General features: G+C 34.1%; 1 protein-coding gene across 1 annotated transcript; it reads right to left on the reverse strand.

The window, feature by feature from the left end:
* Nucleotides 1-770: 770 nt before the first annotated feature.
* LOC138325407 (excitatory amino acid transporter 3-like) lies at nucleotides 771-10,752 on the reverse strand. The gene is made up of 8 exons (XM_069271065.1): nucleotides 9,795-10,752; nucleotides 5,810-5,852; nucleotides 5,590-5,653; nucleotides 4,861-5,035; nucleotides 4,182-4,415; nucleotides 3,503-3,697; nucleotides 2,952-3,086; nucleotides 771-1,522 (listed from the first exon to the last, which is right to left on the reverse strand). The coding sequence occupies exons 1-8, from the start codon at nucleotides 10,325-10,327 to the stop codon at nucleotides 1,354-1,356; spliced, it is 1,548 nt and encodes a 515-aa protein (XP_069127166.1). The 5' UTR covers nucleotides 10,328-10,752; the 3' UTR covers nucleotides 771-1,353.
* Between the last annotated feature and the right edge of the window lie 3,598 nt (nucleotides 10,753-14,350).

The raw sequence follows: 14,350 nt of genomic DNA on the forward strand, positions 1-14,350 counted from the left end.
TTATCGACTCTAGCTAGAATTATTATCTAGGACAACTTTAACAATTTCATCGGAGTTATGTCCCTTGACCCGGTTGAAAGGATAAAAATATACTTTATATACTAGGAAGAGTGTTTTGTTCAGTTTATAAATCACAACCATATAAAACATTCCGAAACGCTATTAAAGAGTAAAAATGTAAAAAGTCTTCCAAGAAGTGATAATTAAGTATAATCTAAATGAATTTAAAAGCAGTACCTAGGGAAAGGAGAATGGAAATGTTTGTGCACACGGCTATTGTCGTCTTCTTTGTTATCAGAATATGTTAACATTGACATAGCCTATCAACATATATTAACAGTGATGAAGCTTATCAACATATGTTCACATTTAAATACTGTTCATTCACACGCGAGGATAATTAAAAAGTGGTTGAGAATATAACAATTCTATATATCACTTCCACAGACACGATCTAAATACATGTAAAACAAAAGTGAAGTGAATTAAGTAAACTGCTATTATATTTAAGTAAATACAATTTGATTTTTTTTTTCTTGCATCAAATAAGTTCCAATGTATTTCGGACATTTATGTTTCCAGCTTGGTTATACTTATTGTTTTGGTTTGTATGTATAATGTATATTTTTCTATCAAATTAACTTTGGTTTTGTCAACAGTAAATAAATGTTCATTACTTTACTAGAGAATGATATAAATCTATGTGATTTATGAATAACTTGATTAAAAAAAAAAGAAAAAAAAAAAAAAAAAAAAACCAGACACACACAAATGGATTTTCACTTTATTTTATACTCTTAAGATTATGTACAAAAAGTAAAGTAATGTGATATATTTTCACGAATATGACTCAATGTTGAGCAGAACAGGAAACCTTAGAAATCATTCTAAATCTATTTGGACATACTCTCGTAACATTCGATATGAATGGTGAACAATTGGGACTTTTTCATATTAAAAAGGTATACAAAGTAAGTGTAACTAAACTGTAACTATTTATAATGATATACATTCCCCTACGATCAATACACGTAATCTGGAAAAGGTCTTGATTGTTTGACCTATATCCTAGTTAACGCCATAAAGAACAGCCATGGTCATTGAGAGAACATGTAATAATTAGGAGGTGCAAAAACAGTTTGACGAAAGAAAAATGAACCCGCCGACCTACGGCAGCAAGTTTCTGACTATAGATCGGTATTTCCCCTCTGCCAACACCTTAGCCCGAAACATCAGGCATTGATTGTTACGTGGTGTTCTAAGACATTAAAATGTCTCAATCGTCTAAGCACTAAATACTTCGATGAAACACAGACACTATACTTGACTTGGATGTGGTAAAAATATTTTTATCTACATCTTTACACCTGCCTCTTCATATGCGATGTTGAGAACTCCATTTTCTGTATCCTCAACTGAATCTAGGAGGTCCATCTTCCTAATCTCCTTCTTTGATAAATGATCCACTATACCCGCACCAATGGCGTCTCCCATCACATTCACAGAGGTCCGGAATCGGTCCCTAATGAGAGTAAAAATAGTATACTATTAAAATCATGGTGTTTAATAATAACTGCTTTTACGGAATGTCTTTTTCGTTGTAACTGATGGCTTTGTTTTATCAATTTGCATTATTTATTTAGTGCTTTGAGATTATAGTTCATAACGTCTGTTTACTTCATGTGTATTAGTTAATATCATTTACAGTGTTATATGTATCTTTGTCATTGTAATAAAACAAAGGAGGAGTGGGTCTTTGAAAAGACATTTCCATTGCACTAACATATTGTCATGCAATTTAAAGTAGATATGACATTAACAAGGATGAACTCATTTACCATGAATGAACGACGGGGCATTTGTTATTGGTATGAAATTGCTCTTGCACCTACATTGTGTGAATCACTTTACTAACTAGTTTATTTTCTATTAAAGCCTCTGGCTTATTACAAATACAGCAACGTAAATAACAAAACTGTTTCCGTTATAGCAAGATAGCAATGCACTATTGGACAAAAATAGATTGTCTTGGAGATTTTCTGATTCGACGACATCTGCTTTACAATACAGGCCAAACAAAAGGAAAACCGGAGTGCAAGGACGGCATTAAGTTCTGTAATTCAAAACTTTGGAATTAATTCCCGATAAATCAGATGATTTGCAAGCTACTGGGATGCGTTGGTTTTCTATAGTTTTTAAGAGTGACGAGCATGTTATGGCAAGCCCCAGGGACAAACTTAGCTTAGCTGTATAGTTAGTGTTCAGATTAAAATGTCGGGCATTAACACGCATACAAATAAAAGAGTTATAGGTAAATATACTTAAAGTAGACTTGACAATCATTGGACAAAGGAAAGACATATTTTAAAAGTTGTGTTACTTCTGTCAACTTATGTTGGCTATATCTATAACCAATAAAGTAGGGACAGCGAAAGAGTGTTTGAGAATCTTATGGTAAATAGTATTGTTAAATACAAAGAATTCATATTTCAGGTCGAAATATCCCACAGGCCAAACTTCGCGTAAGTCTATATACATATAAAATACGTGATTTGGCCCGAGTAAACATCATTATATATCTACTTTACGGTACTCTTAAGCATAGAAGAACACCTCAGAATAAAACTGTAGTGTCAGGCAAATAGCCTTGTTTTCTCTGAGTAAACTTTTATTATAAAATGGCATATCCCATTCTCATGCGAGGATCAATTAAATGAGGACGTCTTGTATGGCCGCATTTAAAGTGAAATTCGGATGATTCTAAGGCAGTATTTAAAGTGAAAATCGGGTGATTCCAAGGGAAAGTTTAAAAATGTGGAAACAAAAATAACTGAATATCTTAACAAACGCTGCATCTCATTATTTCAGACGCCTTAAATTGACTTTGAAAAGGAGTAACAAATACAAGCATTATATATTTCAATTCGAACATATTTTTGTTGTGCACTTACAGCAACCAGTCAATAGCCAAGATTAATGTGACGTCATCAGTCGGGAAGCCAACAGCCGTGAGGACGATCACCATGGTAACGAGCCCTGCCTGTGGCACTCCGGCGGCACCAATAGCGGCAGCGGTGGCTGTGATACTACAATTAGAAAACCATGTGCATTATCCAAACTAGATTACTCAATACAGTGCAATTTTTTAATGTATAATCTGTATATGAAAGAAAAAAAAATACTGTGTGTAAACGTGGATTTGGAAGAATGCATAAGGCGCACACTCTTATCTGAACAATGCATGCAATCTTTCATATTCTTTAGTGTCGAGATATTGTCATGACCAAAGTGTTTTTCTGGCATAACGAAATAATTTCTCAGATAATTGTGTTACCACCTTTAATTATGTAACGTCGTAAAAGTTTTTCATTGAAAAGAACAATTGCTGCTTAAATCGCAATCTCGATACCTTTTGTCATCATTTCAGTATGATATCAAGACATTTAGAAATTATGATTATGTTGAATTCGTGAAATATATTGCTATGACCAAATTGTGATACCTGACGATGATGATTCGACCAATATCCAAATCGAAATCGTTGACTTGACCAATGAAGAGCACGGCAACAGCTTCGTACAACGCTGTTCCGTCCATATTAATAGTTGCTCCTACGGGGGCCACAAATTTAATCACGCGGGGATCGACACCATTATTTTCCTCGAGATTTTTCATCGTAACAGGAAGTGTGGCTGAGCTACAAAATAAAACCTATCGATATATCAACCAAATCGTAGTAAGAATACAACTGATGTATAAAAAGTCCATACCCTTGAACAAAGACAAAGTTAAAAAAAAATCAAACGGATAACCGATTGGTGCAAAGATAGATTGGAGGAGGAAAGGATCTCTCTCATTGCTAATATGACTAGAACCAAATTTTCAATTTACAAGACTTAGAAATTATCCTTTGTCATATGTTTTACCGATAGGGCTTGCACTATGTCTTAAATGAAATTACTCAACGGATATGTTTGAAGTTTCGACTCTTGTTGGAGCGCTTATTGATAAAACGAAAACTAAACATATGTTCATGACGTCATTCTACGGTTACGCTTTCAAAAACATCAGAGATTGTCCCATTGCTTCGTTGAAAATTGTCTTTGCAAGAATCTGTAAAATGTGGAATGTAAAATTATAGCTGAAACATGTCTGTTTGTTGGTCTTGTTGCGTTTATTACCTTGATGACGTCCCGATGGCCGTAACTAGGGCTTGTGTGACTCCGTAGATGAACTTAAATGGATTTTTCCTCACGATAATGAAGTAGATGGTTGGAAGGGTTATAAAGCCATGAATCACTAGACCTGCCATTACAGTGATGAAATAATACAGGAGCTGTTCGAACGTCTTTGCGGGGTCCTCCATCTCCACGATTTTAGCCGCCACCAGGAATATTATACCTATGGGAGAATACCTATGAAGGGAGACAATAAAGTCATAAGAATGTGTATAAATATCTTGAAGTTTGCTTTGAATTATAGATCTTCGTTGTGAGCTGCTGGTATTACAAATTCTGGTTAAAACGCTATGGAATAACTGATGGTTTTATTCTTAAACGTGATATACATAGTAAAATATAAGCTCTTTTTTATTGAAATGTAGTTTAATTTGCACTGGTTTTTATTCAATTTTTTCTATGGTAAGAACTCCAATTTCCTAAATCCTCTGAAAAAAAATTATACAGGACAGTTTTGACTTTCCAAATATACATTTTTAAATGAAATATTTTTAATGCATAACAAATGTAAAATCAATACTTATGACGAGGAAGATTTTTTTGTAATGATAAAACGTTCAATCGTGTCAAACAGCAATCAGAAAATTAAGTTATCAGCACCTTGTATCCTGTGGGTACTTACCAAATTACAAGTTTGACGAGGACCATGGTAGCCTCACAAAGAGACTCGAACAAGGCTACAAGGGGCTGGCCCTTCTTACCCAGACGACCAATGATGATACCGAGGAAGATGGAGAAGACGACGAGACCTAGGACATTCATCCCTGGCTTCATCTCCACCACTGGATCATATACGGCTGAAACACAACATTCCAACGAAATTGTTAACCATCGTCATGTTGTGTTTCGCTTTCAGGTTTTCTGGTTATATATGGTTATTGATTCTTGGGATCAGAATGTGATTACTACGTCCTACGTTTGTGTGACAAAAGTCCGTCATCAATTTATGACCATCAAAGATTTTGACGTTATTGGCATCCAATGAATTACAAACATTTTAGATAACTTTCGAAAAGACAGTTATAATGACATTGTAACCTGTAGTGCAGTTTTAAGAAACATTTACACTAAAAAGGTAGACACTGTCTTTGATATGTTTTATTGGTGGGAATCTATGTTTGATTATAGTGAAATCGGTGCTTTCCCTGAATGTTTCACAATTGTATATAACAAATAATTACATTTGTAAGAAATAAAAAAAAATCAAATAAACCATGGACTGTTAATTGAAAAATAGCAAAATTATCCAGCAATCGCCTTTCACAAGAAACGAACAATTCCCAAAAGAAAAAGGATCCTTTCGACATGAGAATGATTTACAACAGCTTGTTCGTTATGTAATAGTCCCTACCTGTAGCATTGACGTCGGTTATGTTTGCGTCCTCGTCTACACGTAGTACCTGTTCAGTGACTGGCTGGAATACATAAAAAATACTTATGATTCATCACATGCATTTAAATGTGTAACAGGTTGGTGTAATGGCGAAACAAATCACTAAATACTACTGTCGAGATACCGCGAAAAGTGTCCAGCACAAAGTGTTTCACAGGTGTACCATATCAATGCCTACCTTGCTGAAACAGGCCTGTACCAAGTTACTTGGGAACATCTGCCTGTAAATGAAGCATAAAAATGTTTAAATGCGGATCAGATTGAGTGTTTGCAGAACATACTGCAGTAATGTTAATATATAAGGCACATTACATATAACGAAGCATGAATGGTACTTATTTCATCGGTTTATTTTAGAAAATGAGTCGTATTCTTAAACATGTATTTCAGGACCAAGTTTCAAGATTTCTGAACTTTAAGGAATTCCCTTACTATAATTTCTCCATAGGAAAGCATTAAGGATTAAGCCTTGAGTTTAAAAACATTACTCAACTTTTGTATGGAGACTTTTTAAGTTAAAGAATGCCTAAGAGTTAAGGATTTTGATGAAACTGGGCCCCAACAAATACCGTTTAGTGTTGATAAAATGTAGCCACCAGCACTCTGTATAGAACACTGGTTTGGCAATATATGTAGTAATTGTAATTCAGTGAAAGCAGTCCATGCCTTTATGAAAATAGTCAAGATTAGACGATTGGTTAGGATGTCAGTGTTTATACCCCCTAACTACCGGTTTAATTGTGTATTGATAGCGATGAAGTACATCAATGTTTGTGATCTAAGAGTTGTTCGCGCCCATTGTTAAAACCTCAGTGTCGCATGTAAACACCCTCGAGTAGGGTACCTGACGTTCACGAGAGGTCTAATGGAGAATGGAAATAAAACTTTATGAATATATTATAGTGACCTTCGGTCAATTCTGATATATGAAGGCAATGGAGGGGAACAATGTTAAACCCAGGGCAGCTCTGTGTATCAGTAGAGTTAATCAGAACAAATATTTTCCTAACTTAGGTGTTGAAATGTTTGTTTGTTGTTATACGCACAGTTCTTTACCTCTTTTATAAATTGTCGGTTTGTACAAATGTACATGAAAATAAAAAGCGTGTGAAGTTTACTTAATATTTGACATGACTGGTCAAGTCTTGATCTAGTGACCAACTTTATTTTTAATTTGGACATTACAAATAACACACATATACTACATTAGTCTATGTATCTTACCATCAGTTCTTATAATTCGTGTTGTCAAAGTAATGATAGTCCCAGGTGACGCTACAGAATGAGTATTCTCTTTTAAATTGATGATAACCGCAACGCAAACCAGAATCGATTAAACACCATTCCAGATATCGATGTCATACCATTACGCAGAGAAAAAAGTTTATCTCGATTGAATCGACAAGCTAACTTTGATAGTCGTCCATACATGTAAGTTAACTATATTACTAATCATTGGCTATAGAAAATATTTACTTCTGATCAAATTAACAAATAACATAGATAGTTAAGATTTTAAAGCAAAGTATGATCGTATTTAATACACAAAGGATCTAGATGTTATTTTATATTTGGCGAATCATGAAATGTAAGCTTGACGAAGCACTAGTGTCTGTACTGTAAGGTTTGTGTAAACTAAACCGGTTTGATTTATTGACTATACACCATAATCCTCTGGTAATTTCAGTGCATCTAGACACGCATTGTTAGGACGGTCTTGAATCTGGCTTTGGCAAATAAATGACACTCCGGGTTGTTAAGTATGTTTTGTAAAGCTCTTTACACTTGTAAGCAAATACCAGGTTTAAGTTATACTTCATTTCAATAAATGTGCGTGTTTTGTCCTGTGAGGAGTTTCTGAATGGTTCAACTCGTGTTTTGGTAATATTAACTTGGCACTAAGATATTTGTGTTAGTTTCTAGTTTCATCAATAGTTACTGAAATGTCTAATTGTACTTTTCTTTAAAGAGGATAGAAAATATTCAACTGCAGCCAATACCTATTGATACTGTTATAGAGAGTGTAGGTGTAGGATTTACCTGTTGCCCACTAAATAATTCTGAAATGAAAATATAACATTATGAAGCCATTGCACGTTTACCATGTGACAGAATACAGTTTTCTGAAAGATACCGTATTTTAAACATGGAGTAATGTTCGAATGATTGGTTATTTGTTTGCGCAATGTTTTGCCTTTTTTTTGTGAATTATGACATGTTTTGGCGGCAAACCTTCACTGTTGATTTAAAGCAGGTTGAATCATCAAATAATCTACTCAAACGGAATAGATCAGTAAGATTCAAGTTGGACTAGTTGTAATTAGTCAACACTGCATATTTCTTTCATACTTACACGTGTAATACTAGCTGATTTAGTGCATTACACTCATGTCGCCTGAGGCTGTATTGCATAGCTACTCATGCAATAAAGCCTCACGATATCATGGCTTCAACAAAATCTGTATTTCCTCGGTAAAATTTGAACATTTTTTCACAAATATGACTGGGTTTAACATAAAAGATGCAAACAACGAGATTAAAAATATAAAGGATAGAAACACAGAATTTGTGTTGAAAATATCACGTAATTTTTCATGTATGTAAAATTGACTTCCAGTCGTGGATTTCTTCGAATTTATGTCAAAATGGCGGGATATTGTTGTTGTAAAATTGCAATAAAACGTCGAGGTATGAAAAAAAGCCCACCTCTTTCATAAGTGGTTATGAAGGATAGGGATATTCTACCCTCGGGATCACAAAAAGCCTCGGGTTTTACTACATTTTGTGACCCTCTGGTAGAATATCCCTATCCTTCATATTCACATATGAAAGAGTCTTATAATCTTATTTATAATCTGGTATATAACATCAATATGATAGCATACACTCCCTTGTCCTTCTAACGACGAATGACTAATTAAGGCCGTGTATTTTGTCCATGTTTGTCACATGTCTGTCAATATAGGATGTCGTTAATTAAGGATCGTCGGCTATGATTTTGTTTTTGTAAATGTGTAACTATGTTACGTATTAACCACATCCTGGTATTATCTATGTGTGGACAGGCCCATCATATACAAGGTAAACTCTGAAATCAATTTTTTGAATTACTCAGGAAATTATGGAGTCTTGAATTTCATAGTATCCATCGAAATTAAACAATATAAATTAGAAAATTTGAAATTAAGCAAGTATAAAGAAAATCATTCTTTATAATTTCTTAATTTCAATTTTTATATTTCTCCTCTCAAATCTTGAACTGTCTTGAAATGTTCGATTTCCTGTGTTAATCAAGAAATGCAAATTACATGAAACATATTCAACATTTTACTATAATATAAAGAATCAATAATTAATAATTATTTGAAAAGGACATTATATTACATTTATCAAACGACACAGAGCTATATTATGCATTCATTCATGATGTCAGATTACATTTCGTGTAATAAATTCACTGTCTTGTCATGTCACTGTGTGTCAATATGATGTAACGTAAAACGTATCTGTTGTTTTATTTATACACACGTGTATCGTCACTTTGCTATCGGTCAGGGAGTACACACCGGTATTGTCACATGTGTGATCTTAACATCAAAATATACATCTTCTTGCTGTAACTTAAATACCATATGTAGTACTGTATTCTTAATGTGTAATTATAGAAAAGTTTGTGAGACATCACTTACATATATGTTCCTCGGATAATGTGAAAAATATAACCTTACATTTGTAAACAAATGATTTACAATTAAGTAAATTCAATTTGTTTGTTATTGGAAGTGTTAGCACTTATGTTTTATCTATTTAAAAAAACAGTGTACACAGTAACCAGATAAAAAGTAACACAAAAAGAGTATTTTCTTATGTTTTTACTGGTAACAATAGTCCTTTATTGCATTTGGCTTTTTTCATCTAGATTTATGCACTTGAAGTAACATTACACTATATTAACACGAGTTATTGCCCTTGGCTTCTTATTTTGCAATTTGATTTAAAATGTTCATTTGTATTTGAAGATACTTGGAAAATTGAAAGAGAAAGAAAGAAAGAAAGAAAGAAAGAAAGAAAGAAAGAAAGAAAGAAAGGAAAGAAAAAAAGAAAGAAAGGAATGAAAAAAAGAAAGAAAGAAAGAAAAACTTTATTTTGAAGGTTAAACCTACCTGAGTAGATCGAGAAAAGTATCGGCAGGCTCCACAACTTTAGACTCTCCTGTTTTTTCAACAGCTCCACCTTTGGACCCTGGCCGGATAGCAACGGTCAATATGATTCCAAGAATTACAGCGGCCAAAGTAGTGGTCAAGTAGTACACTACAGCTCTCAGGCCAATCCGACCAGATGACCGCGTGTCTAAAGATGCCAAACCGGACACAAGGCTGGACACAATAAGCGGAAGAATGAGCATCTGTAACATGTTCATTAGTAGATCTCCGGGGAAACGAAGATATAAAATTTGTCTCTTGGTAAACGGAGGGTCAACTGACCGGAGTCCGGCACCTAGGGCAACACCAATTCCCATTGAAATGATTAAGAGAATCAATAATAAGTTGCTTTTTAATGTCCTTTTTATTGCTTCCGATTTCGATTCTGTTTTTGTAATCTTCGTTTCCGGTTCCATATCACCAGGTATCGCGATAGTTTCACCAGTTCCATAGTTTTTCCATCCGGTCTTTTCCGCGCCTGGTACCGCCGCCATTTTCGAATTTGTTTATAAACACTAGAACTCCTAAAACTTTGTCAGGTAACCCGATAGTTTCTTTTGTCAACAAACTTGTCCTACTATAAATCTGCACGAGTTTCTTAGAACAAGGCCGAAAATTAAAAAACACCCAAAATTAACTGCACATGATAGAATACTTATTGACTCCTCATGCTCAGTTTGAACGAATGTTTTAAAACACTTTGTAGGATTTAAATTCCGTTAATGCGTTCACACACATCCGCGTCGTTCTAACTCATCCAGACATTTGACATGCCAAATCATGTTGTCTAACTTCTCATGAATAATTTATTATGGAATACTCTATCCCTTCACGAGAGTCCATATATATACAGGTAAACAATTGAAGTACCAAGAAGTGGGCGTGTCTTCGCTGAACAAGGAGCAGTAGTTCTGTACCTACTCTGAGAATTTCTCACTTTTACCTGTGGGATAGCCCTGGACGCGGACAACAGTAGCACTTCATGGATATTATACATGTATATATACACATGTATATCACAGATAATAATGTATACATGTATGTATTGTTAAACGATGACACAGGAGCTGATGTTATTTTCTGATAAGGAGACCACGGGTCGTCGACTGATCAAAATCGACAGTATTATCTTCATGTTATCATTTCATTTGTCCATGCTTACAATGTAAATACATCATTGACGTTTTGAATTGGACGTATAATTCGTCCTTCTGAACTAGCGTATCAACTTTCTTTAAAAATATAGAAATTAAACATGCTGTTATAATTCTACTCTTTTAGCCTTAGTTGTGCTCTGTGTTCATATTTGCTTAAAATCATTCACTATGGATAATTGAAGAGTTTTGTCAACATTTTATTACAAAATACAAATTAAAAAGTTTATAGAACTGTCACTTAATAATTATAATTAGCACTAATAGGGAGCCACATGTATTGCTTCTTCGGATCGTCGGGGCCAGCAAAAACTTCCTGGTAAAAATTAGGTACAGCGATGGCAGTGTATAGTATTGAGAAGCAGAAGGGATACTTCATAAACGGAATAGCGGGGTGGTCGTTATGCTGAGACGACCACTACACAGATATAGAGGGGAAAATAACGGGCCGAAAACTTTATGATTTTATTGATTTAACGTCTTATTAACAGCCAAGGTCATGTAAGGACGTACCAGGTTTGTTGGTGGAGGAAAGCCTGAGTACCCGGAGAAAATCCACCGACCATCGGTCAGTACCTGGCAACTACCCCACATGGGATTCGAACTGGCAACCCAGCGGGGTGGTCTTAATTCTGAGGTGGTCGTAAGGTGAGGTTTCACTAAAAGAAAAAAAAAGAAAAAACATCAGTCAATAAACTTAATTATACAAATTCGCTGTGTTTTACTTAGAGCTTTGAGAATATACCACAAATTCGCAGCAATTTGAAAACGCGAGGTCTGTTTGAGAGTTATTTTTTTTATTGTTAATTGAAAACGCGAGGTCGAGATGATTGATTTTCATAATAACAATCTGATAGCGAAATTCGCGAGATTTAATAACACGTGAAGTTCAGTTCTTTTTAAAGTATATGGATTCGTCTTTGTTGTCATATCAGCGAATTTAAAGTAAACTGGATTCGTGTCTTTGCTTCGCCGCTTGAGGCGTAACAGCTCGTTTCTTAAACTATTCACGCCATCTTGTGTCAATCGGAACACCTCGCCCACTTCTTCGAACATAGGCTCGGACCTAACTGTATGAATACACATGAAAATGATGTATTTTGTGATCCGCCGGACAATGGCCAAATTACCACTACCTGTAGGACTATATCATAGAGGGTTACCTCCCTTGTGAAACATACAGCGTTATGTACCACAAAGAAGAGCTTAAAACAAACTCCCTGATTTATACTATCTAAATTTGTGTTTTACAAGACGTATGAGATATATTTATTGGAATGAACATGAATGCTCGAACAAGAAACTATGAAATGTTTTAGAAAATTTATCCAACGGTAACCTTTTATGAATGGAATATATGACTTAATACATTATACTTCTTTGAAGAATGTTCATAAATTGTACCTCAGTTCGTGCGTTATTTATACCATTAAAACCGCCGACCAATGGTATTTTTTTCTATAGTATAAAAACAGGAGCGGACGAATCAAGTTTTTTTCAGTTTCAAAAGTTACATACTTTACACCATTACCGTCATTGAAAAGTTTGAGCTTCTAATTTTACTTCAAAAAAAAAAAATGTCAAAAATAATTAATTGCTTTCCAAAAAAGTCCATAGCACTATGTCCTATATGGAATAAAGTACTGATCACGCATGCACCATTTAGTAAAATATACTATTTTACATATTTTTGTGTTAGTAAGACATACATTTACATGAGTAAACACCATTTTTTTCAAATGATGAGTATCGTTTATTCTCTGTCGGCGATGGAGCATCTTAAAACACATTTGTACCGAAATATCCATTTATTTGTGTGGTGACTGTTCCAACTTGAAGACCAGATAAGATACATTTTTTCATATGAAAACGATATAGACAATAATCTAATTTGTTTACATGCTTCATCCGTGATTCCGGTCGCGTGGCATTATCAGTTCAATTAATATATCATTAAAAATTTAATTCTCCATAGTTAAAACTTTTATTCCTCGAATAAGAGATACAGAAAATGAGATATAAATACAATGTATATATATATATATATATACACGTGAACATATATACAATCAAGGAAACATTATCGTAATTATTACAAACTCCTCTTCTGATTTTACTTATCAGCCATTATAATCATACATGTACAAACAAATTTACTAATACTGCAGCTATTAATATACCGCTAATTTCATTAGTTTGTAATCATGGTTTTAAAGAAGTTCATAGAATATTCAAAACCTTTTGAATGATATCCTTAATCATCATTTTAATAATACGTAAAGATAAAACAATTACATGTTACAAGACATTCACTTTTAACAAAATTGGTGATGTCCATTAAAAACATATTTTGAGTCCGATATCGCTGTTTGAAGTAGCCACATGTACCCCATTCCTAGCATTAATGTACCATAAAGACGCTAATTGATTACCACTTCGAGTTTGGTTTTAGCTTTGTGTGGCTAAGTCATATTAAATCTAGAAATATACCTGTCTCTCATATCCCTACGGCCCAATAGTCCGAAGGCCAGTTAGTCCTAAGGCCCGTTAGTCCGAAGGTCCGATAGGATAGTCCCAGAACAGATAATGTATCTGGAATTTATGCGAACACGGTACTCAAAATAAGACAAAATACTTTGTAGTTAACTTGCTAAGATATAAGAGACACGGAAAATGCTATTGAAATACGAAATGTAGCGAATTTTAAAAATTGCGTATATATGTACATTGCAATCACGTTTAACATTTACCGAGAAAGTAATATTATGGAACAATTTTCATCATTTAAATAAATCAAAGAAAGGGGGAATGAGACGAAAATAAAAGTCGTTTGTCGTTAAATTGTACAATATAGCGACGAACAGTAACTTTCAAGAGCGGGACGCGTGGCAGAACGGACTTGTGTGTAAAAAAAAAAACAAAAAAAACAAACACACACACACACACAAAACCCCAAACATACCGGCCCCTCCTTAAATCAAAAAGGTTATCTATATATGTTGCAATTGATGGTTCACAAGATCAATTGCATTTATGATTTAACTTTTTTTTTCTTATTTTACAATAACTCATCTTCGTTACCACAAGAAATTTGAAGACATTACAACTATCGGACACTACATTGTATATTCAAAGTAGGGATACGTAATGAAAAAAACCTTTTTATAGCATATTTTCTCTACCATTACTCCTAGGGTAGATTTTTTAAAGAGACTGTGCAAAAATTTGATTAATTTGTTCACAGGATCCCCTCCAATATGCTAAATTATCATACTACCGCTAGATAAAATTCAATTCTAGACATTTAGATATATACTTTTAGATAGTATAAGTTTGAAATATTGAACGTAAACGGTTGAAAAA

Source organism: Argopecten irradians, chromosome 6, assembly GCF_041381155.1.
Source record: "Argopecten irradians isolate NY chromosome 6, Ai_NY, whole genome shotgun sequence".
Taxonomy (NCBI): Eukaryota; Metazoa; Mollusca; class Bivalvia; order Pectinida; family Pectinidae; genus Argopecten; species Argopecten irradians.